We start from the raw sequence: 26494 nt of genomic DNA on the forward strand, positions 1-26494 counted from the left end.
CATGGCAAACTAATCCTGAAACAGCCTGTAGACCCGGAGCAATTTGTGCCAGAGTGCCTTAATACCTAGCTATGTAACAAAAAGGAGTTTGGCCCATGCGGACAGAAGTGGGGTAAGGGCCCAATATACTTTGCAACAAAGAAGGTAACCCACACTTCAAATTATATTACACCATTCTGTTTTGGGTGAACAGATAAACAAAACTTAATATGTTTATCAAGGCGATTATTTGCGCCGTTTTTATTTTTCAAATTTTGTAGAAAAAATGTTTGTGTGTACAGAGAAATCACACTGCCATTTACGTAGTAACCAACCAAGTTTAGCTACACAAATCATAAATTTACAAACATAAACAATATGAAAACAGTGCATAAAAAGTTTTTTTTGTATACAACACAGTGAACATATATCATGAACGTGGGGAGGGAAAGATGTCAAATTGTTTTTTCAAAAACATCAACAAACGCAATTAAGCAAACATTTTTCAAACCATAAAGCAATTATTGCCCAAGGAGCAGCCTTTAAATGAATCTGCATGAAAACAAAATAACCTCTCGGAAACAATGTTTGTAAGGTTATAGATTCCCAAGTATTTTAACGTATTTCCAAACTTAGGACGTAATCCTGTTCGCCTACGCGTTTCGAGTTTGCAGGGTATCTTCACAAACTCTTCAGGGCCAAATGAATTCTTTCCCCTGTTTCTCAACCTATTAGTGAAAACACAAATAATTGTGGACACTCATTATAAATTGCTCTCCTCAGCCCACTCATACCTTCTCCTATGTACAACTTAAAAGTAGGGGAACGTACCTCAGGGGACTTGAGGTAAGATCGGTTTGTCCAGAGTAAAAAAAACAGGATTTTTTCAAGTCTGTGCGTTTTCTAAAAAGACACAAGTGGTTGTGTCTGAAAATGTGCTATTTGAGATTATTAGCCAGCTCATTATGCCAGTAGAAGTAACCAAACAATTCCTACCTGGATACGTGACTCAGGAGGAATCAAGTGGATTCTTCAATTCTGTGGTCAGTGTTTGGCGTTAATTCACTTCTCAAACTTTTTTGTTGAGGGAGGGTCCTGCGGCGGACCGGTTCCCCTTTACTGATCCTTATCTTTATCTGCAAGTGAGAAAAGAAGGACCGAGCGCCCTTGTTTAGAAACGCACCCGTTTGGTAGTCTATGGGTTGCGCGGCTCGTCTTGTGACAGCACGTACCTGCTAGTGTGTCAGCATGTTCCACTTCCTCATTCCATCAGTTAGAGTGAACGGCATACAGCTCCAACAGTCTCTCTAAGAGGCTCGCTGTTATGTAGCCAATCACGGGAGGACAATTTTGAAAACCATTCGTGGTGCAGTGTGGGACCTGTAGTTGAATTACCTCTGAGTGAACTTCAAAGTCTAGAAATTTCACTCATTGAGTTAAGGCCCGTGTTGATGGTGTCAAAGCGGAGTATCAGGTACGCCTCTTTGCGCAAAAGTGCCTGCTCTATATTGGGCGATCTATGTTGTGGATCTAATCCAGACAAGACCGTCCATTTGAAGTCCGTTTCTTTGTGGCTGGCAGCTAGAAAGTGCTCCACCATTGGGGCATTCTGCACTTTTTTCTTTAGTCTCGAGCGGTGTTGCGTTATTCTGACATTTACTTGTTGACAAGTTTTACCTATGTACAGTTTGTTGCACGCGCACAAAATCCCGTAGATTACGTTTTTACTCTTACAGTTTGTATGTAAACTGTGTCTCCATTTGATGCCATTATGGCAGAATTCATCTCCCTCTACAACATTATAGCAGGCCACACAAGTACCACATTTATGGTGGCCTGTCACAGGTTTCAGATTCCATTTGGATCTGAGGTCACTCTTTGGTTTGTGTAGAGAGCTATCAGCTCTGATGATTTGTTGTCCGACGCTTGGATTTTTCCTCATTGCAAAAATGGGTTTTTGCAAAGGGAATTCCATCCCCTCCAGTAAATGCCAATTGCGTAAGATGATTTGGCGAAACTTGTTCGTGTGCGCCCCATAGGTAGTCACACAGACCAGTTTTTCCAATTCCTTTTTCTCCTTGATTTTAAGTAACTCTTCTCTGGGAGTATATTGTGCTCTTTTCTTAGAATGTTTTAGGAGTTTGTGGGGATATCCCCTTTTGGTTAGTTCTTGGCAGAAGTTGTCCGCATGAGTATCAAACTCCTCAAGTTCAGAGCAATTGCGCCTGATTCGCAATAGTTGGCCATAAGGGAGGTTCTGTTTTAAACACTGTGGATGGGCACTCTTGTAGTGTAAAATGGTGTTTTTGTCTGTTGCCTTTTTGAACAGAGTAGTGGTTAACCTATTTCCCTGAGTGCAGACGGCCACATCAAGAAACGTCATTTTTTGATTACTGTGGTTGATAGAAAATTTAATATCGGGGTGTCTCGAGTTTAGCCATTCGTGGAAGGCTATGAGCTCCGTCTGGCTCCCCTGCCACAGGAGCCAGACATCGTCAATATACCTCAACCATTGTATGATGTTTGTGCTGTAGGGGTTGTCTTTATGAATGAACTTTTCCTCGTATTGGGACATGTACAACACAGCCATTTCTGGTGCGTATGGACATCCCATGGCTGTACCTTTGATTTGGATGAAGAATTCATTCTCAAATTTAAAATAGTTGTTTTTTTACCTAGTGATGTGGGCCAGAGCTAAGACAAAGGCAGTTGGGACTCTATGTGGTCTTGCGCGTTGTTCTAAATACAATTCCATCACCTCAAGAGCCTCATCTTGAGGAATTTGAGTATATAATGAAGTGACGTCTAACGTCACCATCAATTGCGTGTCAGAGTCGAAGGTCATGTCCTGGATTTTATTGATGAAGTCAATAGTGTCTCTCAAATACGATTTGACTTCAGGCAAGAAAGGCTTCAAGAAGAAATCTATATACTTTGACGCAGGCTCCAGGGCTGAGTCACAGCCGGAGACGATTGGTCTCCCCGGTGGTGTTGTGCTGTTTTTGTGAACCTTCGGTAAGAAGTAAAGGACTGGTGTTCTGGGAGACTTTTTGTTTAGGAATTCGTACTCCTTTGGACCAAGGAATCCATTCTCTAGTGCCTCGGTGGTGATTCAGGCAATTTTTTCTTGGATTTCTATTACTGGGTCATCTTTGACCACTCGGTACCACTCTTGGTAATCCACGTGGGTCCTTCCTTCTGAGAGATACATGGGGCGAGGCCAAACCACCACTGCACCGCCCTTATCAGCCTGTTTAATTATGATCGATGGATCTGATTTCAAATCTTTTATAGCCTTGAGCTGACCCTTACTGATATTGTGACAAATGTATGTTTTGCTCTTCTCCAATTTCGTTAAAGATGACAAGACAGCCTGTTCAAAAGCATACACCTGTTTAGGTATATTTGTAGTGGGCAGGAATTTCGATTTAACTCTGAGACCTGTGGTTTCGCTACTTGTGGTGGCCTCTGCATTAGCGAAATAGGTTTTTAGTCTAATCCTACGACAAAAGTCCAGCGCCTCAAGTTTGAGTTTGGTGAAATCAGTTTGTCGGTTAGGTACAAATTTTAAACCCAAGTTTAGGATGGTACTCTCGTCTGCAGTGAGGGTTCTGTCTGAGAGGTTGATTATTGTGGATGTGTCTAACTCTTGTAATACCTGTTCCTTGTTCGCATTTCCCATGGTTCTTTGAAGCGGACGTTTTGCTGTCCGCCCCTTGCTAAAAAAGGTTGATTTGAGCCCTTTTTGTTTTGTGGACCTTGGTTAGAATCACTAGAAGACCCTGACGACGAGGTCGAAGAAAAAGTGGTGAATCTTGACCTCGACCTTCCCTGGTATGAGTTTAAGGCTCGTTTAGAGTCAATAGTAGTGTAATAATCCTCTTTCAGGAATGGGTAAACTTGTTCTATTTTGAACGACTTAGAGTCTTTTTCAAATTGAGCAGTTTTGGTGGTAATGGTAGTATCTTTAAAAGTTTGGATTTCTTTTTCAATTTTTTCCAACAAATTTTTGGCCTCTAGTTCAGTTTTATTGTCAGCGATTGCTTTTATGAGTTCCTCGATTTCTTTCTCTTCCTCACTGCATAAACGTTGGGCGGTCTCTATTGTATGGACCATGAGGTCCCTGCTACACTTGGTGTTAATATAGCTAAAACCTTTTTTATACTCAGTGTCTTCTACAAAGATCACTGGTATGTTTTTCACTTGTAGGCCCCAAGGTATTGTGCCGGCCTGCAAATGTTGTAGAAGGAAATATCCGTGTAATTCTGTCCTTATATGTTTCTTCTGGAGACGAGTTAGTTTCTCTGCTTCATTCTGATGTTTCGCAGAAGTACTCAGAGAAAGACCTGAGAAGGGTTTGGAGGCAATTCTGTCCGCATGGGCCAAACTCCTTTTTGTTACATAGTTTAGGGCGAGTTGTCACCCGAGCGAGTAAGGACTGAGACAATTCGTGTCTCTTGAACATTGTTGAATAGATTAATTCCTTAACAAGGACACCTTCCTAGTTAAAATATGTCAGAGAATGAAACATTGTCATTTTCAGAAAGCCACATAAAAAATTTAATTGCCTCCAAACCCTTTTCAGGTCTTTCTCTGAGTACTTCTGCGAAGCATCAGAATGAAGCAGAGAAACTAACTCGTCTCCAGAAGAAACATATAAGGACAGAATTACACGGATATTTCCTTCTACAACATTTGCAGGCCGGCACAATACCTTGGGGCCTACAAGTGAAAAACATACCAGTGATCTTTGTAGAAGACACTGAGTATAAAAAAGGTTTTAGCTATATTAACACCAAGTGTAGCAGGGACCTCATGGTCCATACAATAGAGACCGCCCAACGTTTATGCAGTGAGGAAGAGAAAGAAATCGAGGAACTCATAAAAGCAATCGCTGACAATAAAACTGAACTAGAGGCCAAAAATTTGTTGGAAAAAATTGAAAAAGAAATCCAAACTTTTAAAGATACTACCATTACCACCAAAACTGCTCAATTTGAAAAAGACTCTAAGTCGTTCAAAATAGAACAAGTTTACCCATTCCTGAAAGAGGATTATTACACTACTATTGACTCTAAACGAGCCTTAAACTCATACCAGGGAAGGTCGAGGTCAAGATTCACCACTTTTTCTTCGACCTCGTCGTCAGGGTCTTCTAGTGATTCTAACCAAGGTCCACAAAACAAAAAGGGCTCAAATCAACCTTTTTTAGCAAGGGGCGGACAGCAAAACGTCCGCTTCAAAGAACCATGGGAAATGCGAACAAGGAACAGGTATTACAAGAGTTAGACACATCCACAATAATCAACCTCTCAGACAGAACCCTCACTGCAGACGAGAGTACCATCCTAAACTTGGGTTTAAAATTTGTACCTAACCGACAAACTGATTTCACCAAACTCAAACTTGAGGCGCTGGACTTTTGTCGTAAGATTAGACTAAAAACCTATTTCGCTAATGCAGAGGCCACCACAAGTAGCGAAACCACAGGTCTCAGAGTTAAATCGAAATTCCTGCCCACTACAAATATACCTAAACAGGTGTATGCTTTTGAACAGGCTGTCTTGTCATCTTTAACGAAATTGGAGAAGAGCAAAACATACATTCGTCACAATATCAGTAAGGGTCAGCTCAAGGCTATAAAAGATTTGAAATCAGATCCATCGATCATAATTAAACAGGCTGATAAGGGCGGTGCAGTGGTGGTTTGGCCTCGCCCCATGTATCTCTCAGAAGGAAGGACCCACGTGGATAACCAAGAGTGGTACCGAGTGGTCAAAGATGACCCAGTAATAGAAATCCAAGAAAAAATTGCCCGAATCACCACCGAGGCACTAGAGAATGGATTCCTTGGTCCAAAGGAGTACGAATTCCTAAACAAAAAGTCTCCCAGAACACCAGTCCTTTACTTCTTACCGAAGGTTCACAAAAACAGCACAACACCACCGGGGAGACCAATCGTCTCCGGCTGTGACTCAGCCCTGGAGCCTGCGTCAAAGTATATAGATTTCTTCTTGAAGCCTTTCTTGCCTGAAGTCAAATCGTATTTGAGAGACACTATTGACTTCATCAATAAAATCCAGGACATGACCTTCGACTCTGACACGCAATTGATGGTGACGTTAGACGTCACTTCATTATATACTCAAATTCCTCAAGATGAGGCTCTTGAGGTGATGGAATTGTATTTAGAACAACGCGCAAGACCACATAGAGTCCCAACTGCCTTTGTCTTAGCTCTGGCCCACATCACTAGGTAAAAAAACAACTATTTTAAATTTGAGAATGAATTCTTCATCCAAATCAAAGGTACAGCCATGGGATGTCCATACGCACCAGAAATGGCTGTGTTGTACATGTCCCAATACGAGGAAAAGTTCATTCATAAAGACAACCCCTACAGCACAAACATCATACAATGGTTGAGGTATATTGACGATGTCTGGCTCCTGTGGCAGGGGAGCCAGACGGAGCTCATAGCCTTCCACGAATGGCTAAACTCGAGACACCCCGATATTAAATTTTCTATCAACCACAGTAATCAAAAAATGACGTTTCTTGATGTGGCCGTCTGCACTCAGGGAAATAGGTTAACCACTACTCTGTTCAAAAAGGCAACAGACAAAAACACCATTTTACACTACAAGAGTGCCCATCCACAGTGTTTAAAACAGAACCTCCCTTATGGCCAACTATTGCGAATCGGGCGCAATTGCTCTGAACTTGGAGGAGTTTGATACTCATGCGGACAACTTCTGCCAAGAACTAACCAAAAGGGGATATCCCCACAAACTCCTAAAACATTCTAAGAAAAGAGCACGATACACTCCCAGAGAAGAGTTACTTAAAATCAAGGAGAAAAAGGAATTGGAAAAACTGGTCTGTGTGACTACCTATGGGGCGCACACGAACAAGTTTCGCCAAATCATCTTACGCAATTGGCATTTACTGGAGGGGATGGAATTCCCTTTGCAAAAACCCATTTTTGCAATGAGGAAAAATCCAAGCGTCGGACAACAAATCATCAGAGCTGATAGCTCTCTACACAAACCAAAGAGTGACCTCAGATCCAAATGGAATCTGAAACCTGTGACAGGCCACCATAAATGTGGTACTTGTGTGGCCTGCTATAATGTTGTAGAGGGAGATGAATTCTGCCATAATGGCATCAAATGGAGACACAGTTTACATACAAACTGTAAGAGTAAAAACGTAATCTACGGGATTTTGTGCGCGTGCAACAAACTGTACATAGGTAAAACTTGTCAACAAGTAAATGTCAGAATAACGCAACACCGCTCGAGACTAAAGAAAAAAGTGCAGAATGCCCCAATGGTGGAGCACTTTCTAGCTGCCAGCCACAAAGAAACGGACTTCAAATGGACGGTCTTGTCTGGATTAGATCCACAACATAGATCGCCCAATATAGAGCAGGCACTTTTGCGCAAAGAGGCGTACCTGATACTCCGCTTTGACACCATCAACACGGGCCTTAACTCAATGAGTGAAATTTCTAGACTTTGAAGTTCACTCAGAGGTAATTCAACTACAGGTCCCACACTGCACCACGAATGGTTTTCAAAATTGTCCTCCCGTGATTGGCTACATAACAGCGAGCCTCTTAGAGAGACTGTTGGAGCTGTATGCCGTTCACTCTAACTGATGGAATGAGGAAGTGGAACATGCTGACACACTAGCAGGTACGTGCTGTCACAAGACGAGCCGCGCAACCCATAGACTACCAAACGGGTGCGTTTCTAAACAAGGGCGCTCGGTCCTTCTTTTCTCACTTGCAGATAAAGATAAGGATCAGTAAAGGGGAACCGGTCCGCCGCAGGACCCTCCCTCAACAAAAAAGTTTGAGAAGTGAATTAACGCCAAACACTGACCACAGAATTGAAGAATCCACTTGATTCCTCCTGAGTCACGTATCCAGGTAGGAATTGTTTGGTTACTTCTACTGGCATAATGAGCTGGCTAATAATCTCAAATAGCACATTTTCAGACACAACCACTTGTGTCTTTTTAGAAAACGCACAGACTTGAAAAAATCCTGTTTTTTTTTACTCTGGACAAACCGATCTTACCTCAAGTCCCCTGAGGTACGTTCCCCTACTTTTAAGTTGTACATAGGAGAAGGTATGAGTGGGCTGAGGAGAGCAATTTATAATGAGTGTCCACAATTATTTGTGTTTTCACTAATAGGTTGAGAAACAGGGGAAAGAATTCATTTGGCCCTGAAGAGTTTGTGAAGATACCCTGCAAACTCGAAACGCGTAGGCGAACAGGATTACGTCCTAAGTTTGGAAATACGTTAAAATACTTGGGAATCTATAACCTTACAAACATTGTTTCCGAGAGGTTATTTTGTTTTCATGCAGATTCATTTAAAGGCTGCTCCTTGGGCAATAATTGCTTTATGGTTTGAAAAATGTTTGCTTAATTGCGTTTGTTGATGTTTTTGAAAAAACAATTTGACATCTTTCCCTCCCCACGTTCATGATATATGTTCACTGTGTTGTATACAAAAAAAACTTTTTATGCACTGTTTTCATATTGTTTATGTTTGTAAATTTATGATTTGTGTAGCTAAACTTGGTTGGTTACTACGTAAATGGCAGTGTGATTTCTCTGTACACACAAACATTTTTTCTACAAAATTTGAAAAATAAAAACGGCGCAAATAATCGCCTTGATAAACATATTAAGTTTTGTTTATCTGTTCACCCAAAACAGAATGGTGTAATATAATTTGAAGTGTGGGTTACCTTCTTTGTTGCAAATTAATACCTAGCTGGCACCTAGGTGGTAGTTGCGGAGTGGTCTCTGCGGGACCGATATACCCCGAGGTGACATTCAGGCACCCGGGTGGCTCCGGGAGCCGAGAAGGGAAGATGCCGGCGTGCTGAAGAGGAACCGCGCCGTAGATTGCCCCTCGCGGCGCCACTTGTTGAATGCCCCCTGCGGCCCTGATCGGCTGAATACAGCGGTGCGACGGAGGGGGCGACCAGCGCTTCATCGTGTGGGGGGCTGGCCTCCTCCACCTTGTGTCTCCGGACAAGTGAGGGTGTCGGCCTGGGGGCGGGCGAAAATCGAGGGCCCGGCTCTGAGGCCTAACAGCTGCCAGAGGCCAGTAACGGAGCAGTGGCAGCGCACAAGGGGGGCTGTGGCGCAATCTCGGCCCCTCGGATGAAAGCGGTACGATTGTAGGAACCTGCAGGACGGATGCCAGTGGGCCGACTCGCTGCCTATACTCCCCAAAGTCGAGGAAGCATCAAGAAATAGCAGCGCCTGGAGCCCGGGCTTTTGGGCCTAGTCGAGACACCTTACACGAGGTAGGAAAACCCACCTATTCACTACCGCAGTATAGCGGCCTACTGCACATACCCTTTGTTGAATAATCTCCCTAATGCACTAATACTTGGAGGTGAGGGGCCTGATTCACATCGGAATGTGAGATCCTGTAAAAAGTGAAAGAACTCGGTGGGCGCATAGAGGGCGTGAATAGATCTCCATTTCCCCCCCCGATATGACTCTACGTAACCGGGGCATTGCCGGCCATATCTCTTTGCACCAGCGCTAACTAGAGGCAACCTCACCGGTCATATTGACCCCTGCGTGGAGTACTGGCCCGCGGAACCTGACGGAGGACAGAGGCCCGGATTGTGGTGCCTGCGTAGAGTGGTGCACTGTGTGGAGGGCACTCTGGGAGAACAGTTACTACAGGCGGGCATTGTCTGGCCCCATAATGCTGCATCTGTAGAACTAAGACTGCTCTGCAGGACAAGCAGAGGTTTCCCCAGCGATGTGGCGGAATAGAAACCTGGGCCTCATAAAGACTGCGTGACCTAGTGGCGGATAAGAGAGTGTTGACGCTACCGATTACATCCACACCCCCGGTGTACTTTCCACAACGACACAGAAAATGGCGACCGGGGGCCGAGGTTCAAGAAGTAATGCTCAGAAAAAACTGTCCAAATTTGCATGGACCAAAGGTGGAGACAAAAGCGACTCGCCGAGAACAGATAAGGGAGGCTCGGAGACGTGGTCGCCCTCATATCCGGAACCGCCGCTGCATGACGTTTTGGCGGCCATAGGGGGAATGCGCACATCCATGGACTCCGTCTCGGTGGAGGTTTCCTTGCTCAGAGCTGACTTTAAGCAGATGAATGAAAAAGTGAAGGAGCTCAAAATAGTGACGACAGCACTACGGGATGATACCTCTGAGCTTCAACGTCAAATGTCAGAAATGGAGAAAAAGCAGGTTAGAATGGCGCTGAAGCTGGACGACTATGAAGGGAGGGCCCGCCGGAATAATATAAGAATCCTTGGTGTTCCAGAAAAAACAGAAGGGCCGGCCGCAGACCTTTATGTAGAGGAGTTAATTACAAAACACCTAAAACCCAAGGCGCTCCCCACTTATTTCTCTAGAGAACGAGCCCATAGGGTGCCAGGTGAACGGCCCAGGCCTGGAGCTCCGCCGCGACCCTTGATTGCCAGAGTTTTCAACTTTCGGGACAGAGATAGTATTTTACAAGCCTCCAGAACAGGCCCCCGCTTAAGATTGACAACTACGAGGTATCCTTCTTCCCCGACTTCACATCAAGGGTCCAGGCATAGAGAAGAAGTTTCCCAGCAGTTAAGCAGGCACTATGCAGCAGGGACATTAAGTACGCAATGCATTTTCCGGCAAAATTGAGAGTGGAATGGGACGGTAAACCAGGGTTTTTTGACTCGCCAGAAGCGGCCTGGGACTGGATGGAGGGCTGGACGAAAGTCAGAGGCAGGAACGGCAATCGCCGAGGCAATACAGAACGGAGGGACGGTAGTGGGCAGGAAGTGACGGAGATGGAGGGCGAGGCGGGGTCAAGTGGCCTGAATGAGCAGGAATAAGGTATACCCTTGATCTATTGAAGGACCCGACAATGATGACATACGCAAGTAATGGGAAGGGGATGGGGGGCCAGCGACAATGTGAACTTACGGATGTACTAAGGTTCAAAGACTCTGGGTTTATAACGTGCCTGATTCGCCAATTATTTAGACATGTCATGATGCTCTATAGGGTTCTCTCCTAGAATGAAGGCTGTAACTTATTGTTGACATTATAGACTGCCATTGGATGGGGGCCCACTTCCCCTCTGCGTCTTTAGCATGGTTGGGGGGGTACAGGCACTCTGCCACATCGGGGGTGGGTAGTTCTACATCCACAGGCAGGGGAGCAGGGAGGGGGGTGGACAGGAGTGAGGGGAGAGTTCTTGGGGGTGGAGGGAAGGTTGTTTTGTTTGCTATGAAAATGTAAAGACCATGAAAACAGTGGCGAGGCTGTGTGAGGGGTTCTTGAGTTTTGGGCTGCATTTAACTGCTATGACTGATAGGGTGCGTACTGATGAGATTGGTTTACAAAGCGGTCTTAATTTTGATGGAAGAAACAGATTCGATATGCAACGCCGCAGATGTTAGCGTCCCCTTGTTGGCCCAGGTGTCCCCTATGACCTTACTTACCTGGAATGTGCATGGGCTGGGGGATAAAATTAAACAGGGATTGGTGTTACAATATATACGTCGCACGGCACCAGCCGTAGCACTGCTCCAAGAAACGCATCTGGTGGGCTCGGCATGTAAAGCTATGGACCGTTGGGGGTACACAATGGTAGCGCATTCAGAGTTCAACAGGCTCCAAAGGAATTTGCATATTAGTACGCAAACGATTCCCCCTAATTGTCCAACAGGTTTGGAGGGACACGCAGGGACAATTTGCTGCAATCTCAGGTCAATGGGAGGGAAAGAGATTTAATACAGTGTCAGTATACATTCCCCCGGCCCTTCACTCTGTGACACTTCCCGCCCTTAGCGCAGTCCTATTGAACCTGCCGGAGGGGGAACTCATTATAGGAGGCAACTTCAATGCAGTTTTGAATGATGCGCTGGACGCCAACCATGCAGGACGCTGGGGACGGGTAGGTCCCGGTTGACTGGCTTTTTGGATGCACTGGGCCTTAGGACGGGTGGAGATACAAACATCCTTGGGACCGTGGGTACACTTTTTATTCAGGGGTTCACAATAGTGAGTCTCTCCCGTATTGATTATTTTTTTCTCTCCGCTGATAGCCTTCCTCATTTGACGGAGACAGCGATAAGACCACGGGGCATCTCCGATCACTCACCGGTCTCCATGACCTATACTTCTCACATTAAAGCTCGGAAACAAATTTTCCCAATTTCCCCAGGCTATTTACAGAACCCCAAAATTCGAAAGGAACTTATTGCAGTCACAAAGCACTACTTCCAAGATAATGCAGACTCCGTACAATCACCAGGTGTCCTGTGGGAGGCGTACAAGACCGTGCTGAGGGGGGCAAGCTATAGCCTCGATAACGGGTCACAGGCGGGCAGCGAGAGGTGACCTAGATGCGATTGAGGCTGAACTGGCCGTGCTGCAGTCGCAGCACAAGACTGACCCCACTGTAGAGATAGCTCAGCAGCTACGCCTCAAACAATGCGAGCTTACTGAGCACCAACGGGAACAAGTCAGACTGCGGCTCCAACACACGCAACACACTACTTATGAAGTTGGAGATAAGGCAGGGAAACTTTTGGCTTGGCTGGATAAGAAGGAAAGGGCCCAGAGGACAATAGCACAACTCCACACCCCGGCGGGCGTAGTAGTCACCACCCCAGTGGACATTGTTGACACCTTAGCGGACTATTATGAACAAGTCTATACCTCCAACTCGCACTGGACAAGGGAAGAGGCTCAAACCTACACCAAAGACATAAAAATGCCATCCCTATCAGAGGACGAGGCCTTGCTTTTAGAATCCGACTTCACAAAAGACGAAGTCCTTGCTGCAATTCAGTCCCTGCAGTCGGGTAAGGCTTCGGGACCCAACGGGATCCCTATTGAATTATATAAGCGCGTATCTGATCCAACAGTTCCACACCTTTTAGCGATGTTCTTAGATAGTCTGAGTAAGGGGGAAATACCGCAGGATCAACGGATAGCTACAATAATTGCAATACCAAAACCTGGCAAACCCCCGGACGAGTGTACGTCATACCGCCCAATCTCCTTACTTAACACGGAAGCCAAGATCTTAGCAAAAATGATTGCCCACCGGCGAACTCCGCATCTGGAAACGCTAATTCACCCGGACCAATCTGGGTTCATGCCGAATAGAAACACTGCTCTTAATTTACGACGGGTCCATGCGGTGATGGGGCAGATACCGAGTCTTCCAGAGCCTGCGGTTTTTCTATCCCTGGATGCCCGAATGGGATTCCACATGGTTGAATGGCCATATTTATTTGTGGTCCTCCGGCATCTTGGCTTCGGACCCAAATTTTGTGCATGGGTGAAATTACTTTATACTAAACCGCTGGCACAGGTAGTGGCTAATGGCCATATTTCTAGAAACTTTCCGCTCGGTCGCGGCACACGTCAAGGGTGCCCTCTATCACCCTTGCTTTTTGCTTTGATCCTAGAACCGCTGGCAGCTAGGATCCGGTGGGACCGCATGATTAAGGGGCTAAGCTGGACCGTGCCATGGGAGGACCGTATATCGCTATATGCAGATGATATCCTTTTATATTTGACCTTACCCAGACGCTCGATTATAGTACTCCTTAACATTTGTGAAATTTTTGGGCGGGTCTCGGGTATACTATTAACTGGTCCAAGTCTGTTTTATTCGTCCTCAAGGGCCCCCCACCGCAAATCCCGGCGGACTGTCCATCGGTGATCACCGAAGAGCCCTTTAAATATCTGGGGATCTGGGTGACACCTAGTCAAGAGGCCTTTTTCCGTCATAATTTGGCGCCCCCTCTTGAGAGTTTTCGTATTGATGTACAACACTGGCATACCTTGCCCTTGACCCTTCTGGGAAAGCCGCTTTATATAAAATGTTGACTTTGCCTCGGCTGCTTTACATCCTTGAGAATACCCCATTTCCTGTGCCTCCAAAATATTTCAGGTCAATTGACGCATTGGTCTCGGGTCCCCTTTGGGGAGACAAACCAGCGCGCATTTCCCGACATAAATTAGTTAGGGGCTGGTATGACGGAGGAATTACTCTCCCTGATATTCAGCTATACTACTGGGCGGCCCAGTTGAAGATCATAAACCAGTGGCTGCACACTCCTCAGACCGAGCCAGCGTTTAAAGCGGACAGGTATGATCTAGGTGACGGTGGTGCGTTAGCTGCACTCTAAGATAAAAGAGGCGTCGCAGCCTTGCTTGGCCCTACGGCCCACACAGTTAATTTATGGTATGTGGCCCTGGCCTGTCTTAAGTGTAAAGACACACTTACGCAAATGACGCCACTTTGGTCGTCGCGTCAATTGGGTCGATTATGCAACAGTAAGGGCTTCGGGCATGGGATCTGATCGGTATTTCCACGGTGGGAGACCTCTGGAAGCGAGGTGCCATCTTAACATTTGAACAACTCATGGAGCAATATGACCTGGCGCCCACAGAAAGGTTTAGATATCTGCAAATTCATCACGCCTTGGGGTCACATATCCAGCCTGGTGACGAAATACCTGAATCTACCCCATTAGAAGATAGGCTTCTAACAGAGCACATGCCCAAAAAAGTGACCTCATTAGTCTATCATAAACTCATTGATAACCTACCGGACCCAACTCTGAAACTGAAGGACACCTGGACTAAGGAGGTGGGAGTGTTTGATGAGTCTGATTGGCAGACTGTGCTCTCCTCCCCCCGGGAGGTTGCTATACCATCCAGACGTAGACTTGTACAATTAGAAATTCTGCACCGTGTATACTACACTAGGGTTAACCTGCACGCGATTGAAAGAGCCACACATACATACTGTCTAGGAGGGTGCGGGGAGGAAGGGACGTTCTTTCACACCATCTGGGAATGCCCTCAGGTTGCCGACTATTGGGCTAAGGTTATGAAGACTATTTCACAAGTGGTGAAGGACTCAGTAGTTCGGAACCACGGTGTTGCCTATTAAACATTTGGGAACCCAATGATCTCACTCACTCCGCACAGGATTGGATGACGCTAGGCATAATGTATGCTAAAAGAAACATTGCCAGATTTTGGGGATCTCCTGTGGCACCGGCAGTCAAGGATTGGTGTTCTGACCTCGACTTTGCAATGTTGGCTAAAAGGGCAGTATACCTGAACCGAAAATGTCCACGGAAATGGGTTAGGCTTTGGGGTGCGTGGAATGAATACAGGGGATATTTATGTGAACCGCCGATGCTGGATAGTGAAAGTGACTCGGAGTGAGATGAAGTGGGATGGAGGTTTGTTGCGGGGCGCAGGGTATGCCTGATTGACATAAGTGTAACGCTTCCTCCCATGTGTTACTGTACATGAATCCTCTATTCGCCGCTCTCTACGTATGCACACTATGATTTCTGTATGCCCTATGTTTGTTTTGTATAATAATAAAAATTGTTTTGGAAAAAAATTATGAGGGACTTTGCAACAAGAGGAAACTGTGTGAAGAAGAGGGTGAAAACACAAAGGTGTTGAGTGGAATTCTTGCAAATGCCTCAGCCACTGGCCATCATTCAAGCTGATTTCCAGTTAATTATTTTTCCCTTCTATATGCCACTCTTAACAAGGAACAGCCATATCTAAATGAGACATGATCCTGCTCTAATAGGAAAAGTCCAGCCCTAACTGCCAAACCAGGAGCATGTTAGATGGGAACACAAGCAAACCTAGACTAGGTCCGGGTTCCATCAGATCTCATCAATCAATCAATCAATCAAGAAATGTATAAAGCGCACTACTTACCCGTGAGGGTCTCAAGGCGCTGGGGTGGAGGGGTGGGGGGGGTGCGGCTACTGCTCGAAGAACCAGGGCTTGAGTAGTCTCCTGAAGGTAAGTAGGTCTTGGGTCTGCCATATGAGGATGGGGAGGGTGTTCCAGGTCTTGGCAGCGAGGTAGGAGAATGATCTGCCGCCGGCGGTCGCTCTTCGGATGCGAGGGACGGTAGCAAAGGCGCGGTCGGCGGAGCGGAGCTGGCAGTTCGGGGTGTAGAAGGGGAGTCTGTTGAGGTAAGCGCTGGTAGAGTGTCGTGGAGTGCCTTGTGAGCGTGGGTGAGGAGTTTGAAGGGGATCCTCTTGTTGACAGGCAGCCAGTGCAGGTCTATCAGGTGGGGTGTGATGTGGCTGTATAGAGGGATGTCGAGGATCAGGCGGGCAGAGGAGTTCTGTATGCGTTGCAGTCGCTTCAGCAGTTTGGCTGGGGCTCCCGCGTAAAGGGCGTTTCCGTAGACCAGCCTGCTGCTGACGCGGGCCTGGGTGACCGTTCTTCTTGAGTCGGTTGGGATCCTCCTGTAGATCTTCCGGAGCATGCGGAGGGTGTTAAAGTAGGAGAATGAGACAGTGTTGACTTGCTTGGTCATGGAGAGTGTTGAGTCGAGGATGAACCCAGGTTACGTGCATGGTCGGTGGGTGTTGGTGTTGCTCCCAGGGCGGTCGGCCACCAGGAGTCGTCCCAGGCTGAGGGGATGGAGCAGAGGATGAGGACCTCCGTCTTGTCAGAGTTCAGCTTCAGACGGCTGTTCTTCATCCATTTGGCGACGGCTTTCATTCCTTCATGGATGTTGGTTTTGGCTGGTGAGGGGGTCCTTAGTGAGGGAGAGGTTCCGCTGTGTGTCGTTGGCGTAGGAGACGATGTTGAGGTCGTGCAGTCTGGCGACGTGGTCGAGCGGGGCCATGTAGATGTTGAACAGTGTTGGGCTGAGGGATGATCCTTGGGGTACGCCGCAGATGATCTTGGAGGCCTCGGAGCGGAAAGGGGGGAGGCGGACGTTCTGGGTTCTGCCGGAGAGGAAGGAGGTGGTCCATTCCAGAGCCTTGTCTCGGATCCCTGTGTTGTGGAGGCGTTTGTGTAGGGTGAGGTGGCAGACCGTGTCGAAGGAGACTGAAGTTGATGGCCTTGCAGAGATGGGGTGTGATGGTGGCGCTGGCTTTGTTGAAGATGTGGTGTCAGCATGGGTCTGACGGGGAGCCGGAGTAGGTGGTGTTCACGATCTTGATGTGTCGTCGTCGTTGATGTGGGTCCAGGTGAGCAGAGGTCGCTGTGGGTGGTGGCCATGGGGTCTGAGGTGTCGTTGGTTGTTAGGGTGGTCAGGTTGTCGAAGCTGTTGTGGATGTCGGCGATCTTGTGGTGGAAGAAGGTGGCAAGGGAGTTGCACAGGTCTTGCGATGGTGGGATGTCGTTGGTGTTGGAGAGTTCCTTCACGATGTTGAAGAGTTCTTTGCTGTTGTGTGCGTTGTTGTTGAGGCGGTCCTTGAAGGAGGTCCTTTTGGCGGCTCTGATGAGGTGATGGTGTTGGCATATATCGGTCTTGTGGGCTTCTTGGTTCTCTGGTGTATGTCCGCGGTGCCATTTCTTCTCTAGTTTTCGGCAGGTTTGTTTGGAGGTCTGGAGTTCTGCAGTGAACCAGCTGGCATTCTTGGTGGTGTGTCTGTTGGAGGGTTTCTTGAACGGGGCAAGAGTGTTGGCGCAGTCATCGATCCAATGCCGGAGGTTGCTGGCGGTGGTGTCTGGGTCGGTGGGTTCGGCGGGCGAGGGCGGTGTTTAGCTGGTCTTCGGTGATTTTGCTCCAGCTGCGTCGGGGGACCTGTTGGGTGTGGTGATGCATGGTGGGTTTCTGGAAGGTGAAGTGGATGCAGCGATGGTCGGTCCAGTGGAGTTCGGTCGTGTGGTTGAAGGAGACGTGGGGCCTTGCGGAGAAGATGGGGTCAAGCGTGTGGCTGGCAGAGTGGGTGGGCACAGTGACGAGCTGTCTGAGTCCGAGGTTGGCGAGGTTGTCGGTCAGGGTGGTGGAGTTGGTGTTGTTATTGTTCTAGGTGGAAGTTCAGGTCTCAGAGGAGGATGTAATCCGTGGAGGCGAGGGCATGCGTGCTGACGAAGTTGCGATGGTGTGATAAGCAGCTCAAATACTGTGGCACAGAAAGCATGGGATACACGTTATCGACATACGCAGTGCACTTAAGGCAGAGAAAGAGTGGAATAAGTGAGTAGGTTATCCTCAGCAATACTATAAATGTAGCCTAACATCATGAAGCGAAACACGAAGGTGAAGCTACTTTGCAAGTTTTGGGGAACTCCAAAAATATTTTGGGTGTGTGTTTTTTTTTGTTTTTCTTTTTATTAAACATTTTGAGGGGGGGGGGGTGTTTCGACTGAAGGTGCCAAGGACTGATCTGTAATTTCCCAAAACAAAATTACAAAGGAGACCATGTTTCTTTTAAAACCTCACTACCAAATGCAACTACCCATTAATCATCCCGTCAACCTTCTTTTACACAAAATTTCAAAAATCAGAAATCGTAAAACTCTATTTAGCCGCTACATGTCCATGAGTAAGCTACTCACCCCCTCGCTACGGTGAGCCAGATTATATCAGGGCAAGCTATTTTTAGGGCCTACGTGACAAATAACAGATTTTCTTTTCCCTCGCAAAGTGAATGAGCAATAAAATTGCCTTTAAACCTTGTTTTACTCTTGTCAAATTCGCTCTGCCTTCAGGTCAAAAGTCAGTTTATCTTCCAACATTTAAGTTTCTTTCTCTTACTGTGAAGTTATAGAATTTTGTAAAGTGAACTGTACGACAGTCATGCTGCCTCGAGTGTGTAAAATGGAAGGCTGTGAGATGTCAGCCTTTTTTTCTAACAGCAATGAAATGGCTGATAAATGAACTGTACAAAAAATTCTAAATATATTTCAGTAACTATTAAGGCACATTTTTGTATTTGTGTTTTGAAAAAAAAATGGATTGCATGAAAACAAATCAGAACACTTTACTTGGTGATGTGCAAATTATGAATATTTTGCTAAAACCCTATTTACAAACATTGTTTTTAAGCTATATAGTTTTATCAGTAAAACTGCATGTTACTAGGAAAGTTTGTGGACATTTCAATGGAAAATGTGTTGTCTAAATGACAGTGCAATACCACATCATGCTTTAGTAATAGGTTTATTTAAAGTAAGTTTTCAAACATGAACTGATAAATATTCCGGCCTCTGCCCTATTGACAATTCCATTAGTGAACTAAGAGGCAAGTCAGGAGTCTTGTGTACCCTAAACGTGGGCTCGATTCTTATCAAACATGCAGCAAATTTTAGTCCAATAAATCAAAATAATTAAAACGTTTTTTGTACGTCATAACTGCTGAACTCTTATATTTCATGGTGCTCTTATATGAGATAATGAAGAAAAAGGCAGCTCTATAAAATAGAATATTTGCCTAAGATCACACAATTTGAAACCCGTTCATGGGTTAAGTACATTACAGTTAGGTCGACTAGATTATTCAAGTTACTAAACCTGCAGGTCTAGTAACATTTGTATGATTTTTCAAGACCTGCACTAATGTGTTCTAGCCATAGTAATAAATAATTTAACTGAGCGAATTAGAGTGTGTACCAGATATGCAAAAACCACAAGACAGTAAGATCAGTTCACACACAGCCTCAGGTAATACTGTACAGAAAAGGTGGAAGACAACTATGAAAATGTTACATGAAGCACGGTACACAAATTCTCAAATCATGTGTCAAACTTATACGTGGAATTAGAAAGAAACAACCCACAGCAGAATTAGATTTGTTACTTTCAAAATGCAATATTCACTACGTCGAACATCTTGAAGCTGGAGGGAACAAAATACAATTTAACCAGTAGAGGAGAGCAGGCAAGTGGTCTACTGAGAAAATGCAGATGTGGAAACAATACAAAGACAAACAATATAAGATATGTGACAAAGCATTTAGCACCTTCAAAAAAAGTGACAAGAGTTAAAAACAAGGAAAATATGGTATGTGACCCAATGGCCCCACAGACCCCACCAGAATAATCTGAGCATAACCGACAGATGCTAGAGCAACTCATTCATGTATGCTGGTCTGCCTGAAAAACTGCAATTTGATTTTAATGCAAATTTAAGCAAACATGGGTATAAAATTGCCAAAAGATCCATTACTGGTGCTACTAGATGCCAAGCCTGAGACCTACGAGGTAGGTAAATGTGCCAACAAGGGATTCACTTTAAAACAATGTTGCTATGGCAATGGGCATTATTAGTGATGCCTGGGAGTGACAGCTCAAGTAAATTGATTATTTTTGATATATAGAACATGGTTTGAAGAGAGAAGTCAATCTCATAGGCAGGTGTATACGTTTTCAAGTTTGTATTGTATAAAAAAACAAATATGGAAAATGTACAAGGGTTTTAAACAAATAATATCTTAGTATATTTACAGTGTCAATTAAAATGTAATTTAAGTTTCCTAAAGGCTTTTTGACATATGCCAACGTACTATGTATCCACTTTCATACATATAACAGAGAATGTTTGTCTTTTGAAGAAACAAAACTTAACATGTTATAAATTATCCAGACGGAAGATGATTTGTGCGCCGAAGTTTCGGTCTCACTTGGCAAACATCCATAAGACCAGGATCAGGACTATGTTATTTTTATGAAGATGATAGACCCCCTATGAGGCTAGAGGTAGATAATAGCCCACGGTGTATGGGAACAGAATGTTCAGTAAATCCAGTAGAGGGACCTGGATGTCCAGCAATCGATCTAAATAGAATGATATTAGACCTGCATTGTCTACAGCATTTGTTTTCTCTTAAGGCTGAGACACAGAGGCCTGCAGAAACTTCTCTGTCCGAATTTGGATTTATCGATTTGCTGACCAAGTTTTTTGTCATTCACTGTAGAATGTTTGCTGGACATTCAAATATAGTGAACAATCCGTTCCCGTTCACCCTAAGCTGTCTGCCTCTGGCACCTCATAGGGTGTCTCATCTTCATATAAACAACACAGTCCTGACGATGGTCTCGATAATGTTGCCTATGAGACTGACTTTCTCTCTTTAAACCATGTTCTATATATCAAAGAATAATCAATTTACTTAAGATGTCACTCACAGGCATCACTAAATATTGACAAATGCCATAGTAACATTGTTTTCAAGTGAACCCCTTGTTGGCCCATTTACCTACCTCAGTCACCAAAGCCCACAAGGGAAGACTTGGTCGACCCTTTTTTGTATTAGAAGATTGAGACCTTAGTCACTAAAATAAGAATATTAGTAACAGTGTAAATGATGGTTTACAAATAGTGGTTGCCCCCAGACATGCCGCCTATGAACATTTGGTGACACAAAGTTGCGTATGTAGCACTGATGGTGAAGAACTCCACCAAAGTAATAGCAAAATTTGAGGATTAAGACAGATATTTGTTCTTTCTTACTCTAAACCCACCATGAAGTAGTAATAGTTGCTGGGTCAACTGCCACATGGCCAGACTAATAAAGTACTGGGCTCTCGTGTCAGCTCCTTATTGAAATAGGTTGGATGTAACGCTCATTGCTCCACACCTTCCGAATGCAAAACTGAACTAAATTCACTGTTTGACACCAGAAAAGTGTTTTATTCTGTGATGTGTTCATTTTGGCTGTGCTGTACAGCAACTGCTGGTTTGTACCAGCTCCTTGGCTATCTTATAAAAATTTCAAAAACATGAATCCAAATCTAGACGAAAGACAAAGCCGGAAACAAATGGAACAATGTACCAAATTACAGTTAGAAAACCAACAGACTTTCCTGGATGCATGAGTAAATGCAGATATTACTGAGACACTGAAAGGTGTGATATTAATTACTGTAATTTCATACCGTTTAGAACAATTTTGCTGCACAAGACAAAAGTAAGGATTAACAATGTTAAAATGTCACGTCTCTGGTTTGCGTTTTAGGCACTGGCTCAACATCCAACTCTCAAAAGGCAAACAAGTTGCTCAAGCCTCAGTGTTTTTGCGGATTGGCTGTTGATCCGAGCTTCGTCGACAAGTAGTGTCACCTGTTAATTTTGAACAATAGACTTATGTCATACTATTTTACAGACCATTCCTTTCCTGAGGTGGGATTGAACACACTGCATGTGCGGGAGAGATGTGACCGTGACCAACATAATTTGATTGCTTCTAATATTATATTTACCTTAATATTACTGCAAGAATCATGTATTTACATTAGTACCTGTGCGAGTTTCTGGAACATGGGTTCTATTGTGGACTGGTAGGACATGTCAGCTAAGGTTACCATATAGCTCCATGTCTACACCATGTATTCATTTTGACGGCTTAATACATTCTGGGACTTATTTCTTGTTTACAGTTCACTAGATCCAAATCAGTTAAAACAATTGATAACAATAATCCTTAACTGGAGAACTGTGTAACTGGTCTGGTAACCTTAACCTCGGCGGTTTTTCTAACCCACTAATGGCTGGAAGGAGTTCGTATGATAAAGTTTAAATTACTTGCCAGTTATTATATCACTTAGATTCCTTCTTCCATCAACGATCATTATACAGCCGCTAAAGGCATTAAGGTCATGGTGTCGATGTGTCCAAGTGGGATAGTGACAAACATTGTCTTCTGAGTAGGTGGTGCTTATGTGCATCTTGAGTGAATGGAGAATGATCACGTTTTCTTTTCTTAGGTAAATGAAATGGTAGCAACAAAGTGTCTGTCTTGGGGGAAGGGGGCGCTCACCAACTTGTAGTAAGGATCGTAACCAGAAAATGGGTAACTCCTGCCAAGTCATAAGGGGCGTCTCCTGCCAGGTTTACAGGGGACATGACATAGTCGCCTGTCAGATCCAAAGGGAGTGCGTCCCATGTCAATGCCGGGGGAATTCCAGTCCCAAAGTAAATAAATCCTTATCAGATCCAGGAGATTAATCGCAGCTCAGGGAGGGGAAAAGAGGAGGACACGTCCTGAATGTCCGGCGAAGACGAAAAGGTGCAGTGCCAACTACAAATAAGTAGACATTAAGATGTATATCCAATACGAAACCTGTAGCAACGTGGAAGGTTTTAGACGTGGGCAAGTTGCTGATCGAACTTTTAAATATGCACCAACTACATCGAACAAACATAATGCTCGATCTGTGTTGGCGTCTGTATTGTACACAAATAGCAAAGTCCCAACGCAGTCAAAAAGGTGAGCAAATAATGCCCCCCGAAGACCACAAGACACACTCTTCCAGTCTAAGAGAGGTAGCGAAAAGAGACAACAGACGCTCTAGGTAGGAGAAAGTAAATGACATGCTAGTACCCAAAGCCAGGGACTCTGCCAGTGTAAGAGAGTAATTGTAACTACATTTATCTAGCGCTTACTACTCTGACAAGGCGTTGTAGCGTTTTTAGGGGAGTAGCACGCTACTCCGGAATTCAAAAAGGATTAGTAGTAGTTGAATTAGTATACGGAAATAAAATAATAATTTGAGCGAACAGTGTTTCCAAAGCTGCCACTCTCATTGTTACCTGGTGCTCCTTCACCACCTCGCTCAGACATGGGTACCTCTCTGAGATCCAACGATAGAACTTTGGGACTCCCATGGTGTCGGCGTCTCACTCTCCCTTTCAGATGACTCCAGGCCCTACTAAAGCCGCTGTTGCCCGAAAGCAAACACAGAACACTGCCGCTTCCGGCGCGGCGCTGATGACAAGTTCGTACAAACACGGCTTTCAGAGCGACTGACGGTGAAATGTCATTATTTGACGTAGACGAAGGACACAGGCTTGGCAAATGTGGCGGCCATCTTCACATGGTCTCCAGTTGTAAAATGTCATTAAAAACATGACCACACAGATCCGGTTATTTTCTTTTCAAATCAAATAAAAGTAGGTTGATTTAGAATAAGTATGTTAATTAAACTTATTGTTGATGATATTTTAGTTTTAGGTCTTATAAACAGCACAGTCTAAATGAGATGTCTACACTGATTTCTTTGGATGCAACCATTCTGTTATGAATGATCTTTCTTTTTTTTTTAAGTTTGAAAAGCTTTATTGAGTTGAAGAAAACAATGTAAAACATCAGTACAATAGCACAAATAAAGAGCAATAGGAATTAAAATAATTGTGGAGAATAATGTGCCAATAAACAAGAAAGGCCCCAAAAGGGGAAAACGCTATACAAAGAAAAAATGCTTTTATAACTTTTCATTTTGTGGGGAAGGAAGAGAGAAAGAAAGAGGGAAGAAAGGGGAAAATGGGGGAATGGAAGGGGAACAGCAATAGAAAAATATATGGTAAGAGAAATAAAGAGGTATGAAATACAGAGAAGTTCACAGTAATAATAATAACAGTAATACAAATGATCTTTCTTTTAATGGTACAATTTCATTCTGGTCTGTATTCATGTGAAGAGCATTCACAACAACAGTTTATGGCCGGGACAAAGCTTGTTGGGAGTTGCATTGAATGGTGCATCATACATACCTGCCATTATTTTAGAAGCTGGGAGATTTAAAACAAATATTTAGGAGAATGTATTTCCCCCATTGACTTCTTTTGAAGCAGAGACAACTTGAGGCCTGAGACAGAGAAAATAAAGGCATTTTTGGCTCAAAAGTATTAGGAGTCGGGGGGCGTGGCTTGGCGGGCGAAGATGGCGGTCGCAGCCTTGTAGAGCTCCCGCCGGCCCGGACTGAATCCGATCATTTATCCTGACCCCCGAGCCCACTGTTGGTGCCCAGTGACTGAATTCGATCCGGTGGGGTCTCCAGTCTGCGTTGGTGTGTCGATCCTGCGATTCCTCCCTTCCTGTGATCGAGGGGAGACGGCGGCGGAGTGCGGCCTGGTGGCTGGCCGGAGACCGGGGTCCTCGAGTTTCGCGACGCCTGGTGGCACTGTGACCTGGCGGGTGCGGGTGGCATCTGCCGCGCCGCCCTTGGATCATCTCATTGCCTGTGATCGCCTGGAGTCTGGGGCGCAGCCAGCGACTCTTACCCGTCGACTCATCCCCTGCAACGACCGGCGAGTGGTGGCAGTGAGGCGGAACCCGGCGACGGTCGAGTGGCCGGACTTCTTGTGCCCGGGGGAGATCGGGGCCGGGCTGGTGGTCGGCTGGGCCGGTCGCTCCACTTTCCCTGACCTGGCCCGCGGGTTACGGCGCCCTATGGACTGCGGATCTGCTGACTCATCCTGATACCCTGGACGGCTGCTGGTGCGGTCGAGTGTGGGTGCGGCCCGACCTGCTGGGGTGAAGCCGGGGCCTCGATTTCCGCGACATCCGATTGCGGCGTCCCTCCCTGGGACCCCATCTGGGCCGCTCCGATCCAACCACTGGGACGGTGCCCGGGAGCGGGGGTGGCCTTGGCCAGCGATCGCTATGACCAGAGACAGAGGAGGAGGCCCGCCCAAGCATGGACCCATCGATAAATTCACGGGGCCGAGTGGTGGCGCCGGGGCGACCGGTGGCAGCGGCGGCCCCGGGCCAGACAATACAGCTATCCTGGCGGCCATCACCCAGTCTCGGGACATGCTTGATGCCAAGATAGGAGCGGTTGGGGCGGATGTCACACTCCTGCGCCAGGACCTTCGCAATGCAGTGGAGCGGATCGCCGGGGCCGAGACCCGCATCACGGAGACTGAGGCGGACGTTAGTGGCCTAAAGAAGCGCCTAGCGGAGGTGGAAAGCGTCCGGAGGACACTGGCGGCCCGCGTGGAGGATGCTGAAGGGCGCGCGAGGCGCAACAACCTCCGCTTCATCGGCTTTCCGGAGCGGTGCGAGAAGGACAGCATGGAGAGGTTCCTAACCGAGTGGCTGGAGGGCTGGCTCCCTGAAGGGGCGCTTTCTAAATGCTTTATGATCGAGAGGGCCCATAGGGCTCTGGCCCAGCGGCCGCCGGAAGGTGAGCGCCCACGGCCGGTTATAGCCCGCCTGCTGAACTATCACGACCGGGATGTCATCCTGCGGGAGGCGAGGAACAAGGGCTCCCTCGCCTTCGAAAATCATACCATCATGATTTTCCCGGACTACACGAAAATGGTGCAACAGCAGCGGCAATCCTTCATGGACGCTAAGGCTAAGCTCCGGGGCCTCAAGCTCCAATACTCGCTCCTGTATCCAGCGCGTCTGCGGGTGATCTATCAATCCCGTACCCATTTCTTCGACTCGCCCGAGGAGGTATTTCGCTGGACGGACGAGGCGGTGCGACTCCGGCCCCACGCGCAGCCAGGACTGGATCCGGGCAGGTCTCCGAGATCGTCGCCGGAGCGGACACATCGCCAGCCCAGGAAGGGCCGACATCGGCGGTCTCGCTCCAAGAAAAGGTCGGCGTCCGCCTGTGCGTCGCAATCGGGCGACGCTAGGGACTCTGAACACTCCGAAGCGGGCAGCTGAACACTGTTGGGCCTACACATACTCTGTAAGCTGCGAATGGACGTGCTCTGCTTTGGCCGGTGAGACTATTCTATCTTGTTCTTGAGGTGCCGGCCGGCTCCCGTGTGGAGACTCCAGCTATAGACATGGGACACTGTGTGGCTCGGAGGGTACTTTATACGGGCCTCAGACCCTCACGGATGTGAGTGTTGGTTGGGGGGTGGTGAGTGTGTGTTTTGGTGGGGGTTTGGGGATCCATTGGTATGGCGGGCCTTGAGTCCTCTGTTCTGGGCTCGGGTCTCTCCATGCCGCGACAGGTACTTC

The 26494-nt window shown here is 46.2% G+C and overlaps 1 protein-coding gene across 1 annotated transcript in view; it reads right to left on the reverse strand.

The window, feature by feature from the left end:
* Nucleotides 1-23514, reverse strand: part of XRN1 (5'-3' exoribonuclease 1) — a 1308150-nt gene extending 1284636 nt beyond the window's left edge. Inside the window, exon 1 of the mRNA XM_086943712.1 lies at nucleotides 23326-23514. Coding sequence (XP_086799838.1) covers nucleotides 23326-23400 — 75 coding nt within the window. The 5' untranslated portion in view covers nucleotides 23401-23514. The remainder of the gene's footprint in view (nucleotides 1-23325) is intronic.
* Nucleotides 23515-26494: the final 2980 nt, after the last annotated feature.

The sequence above is a fragment of the Lissotriton vulgaris genome, chromosome 11, assembly GCF_964263255.1.
Source record: "Lissotriton vulgaris chromosome 11, aLisVul1.2, whole genome shotgun sequence".
Lineage (NCBI taxonomy): Eukaryota > Metazoa > Chordata > Amphibia > Caudata > Salamandridae > Lissotriton > Lissotriton vulgaris.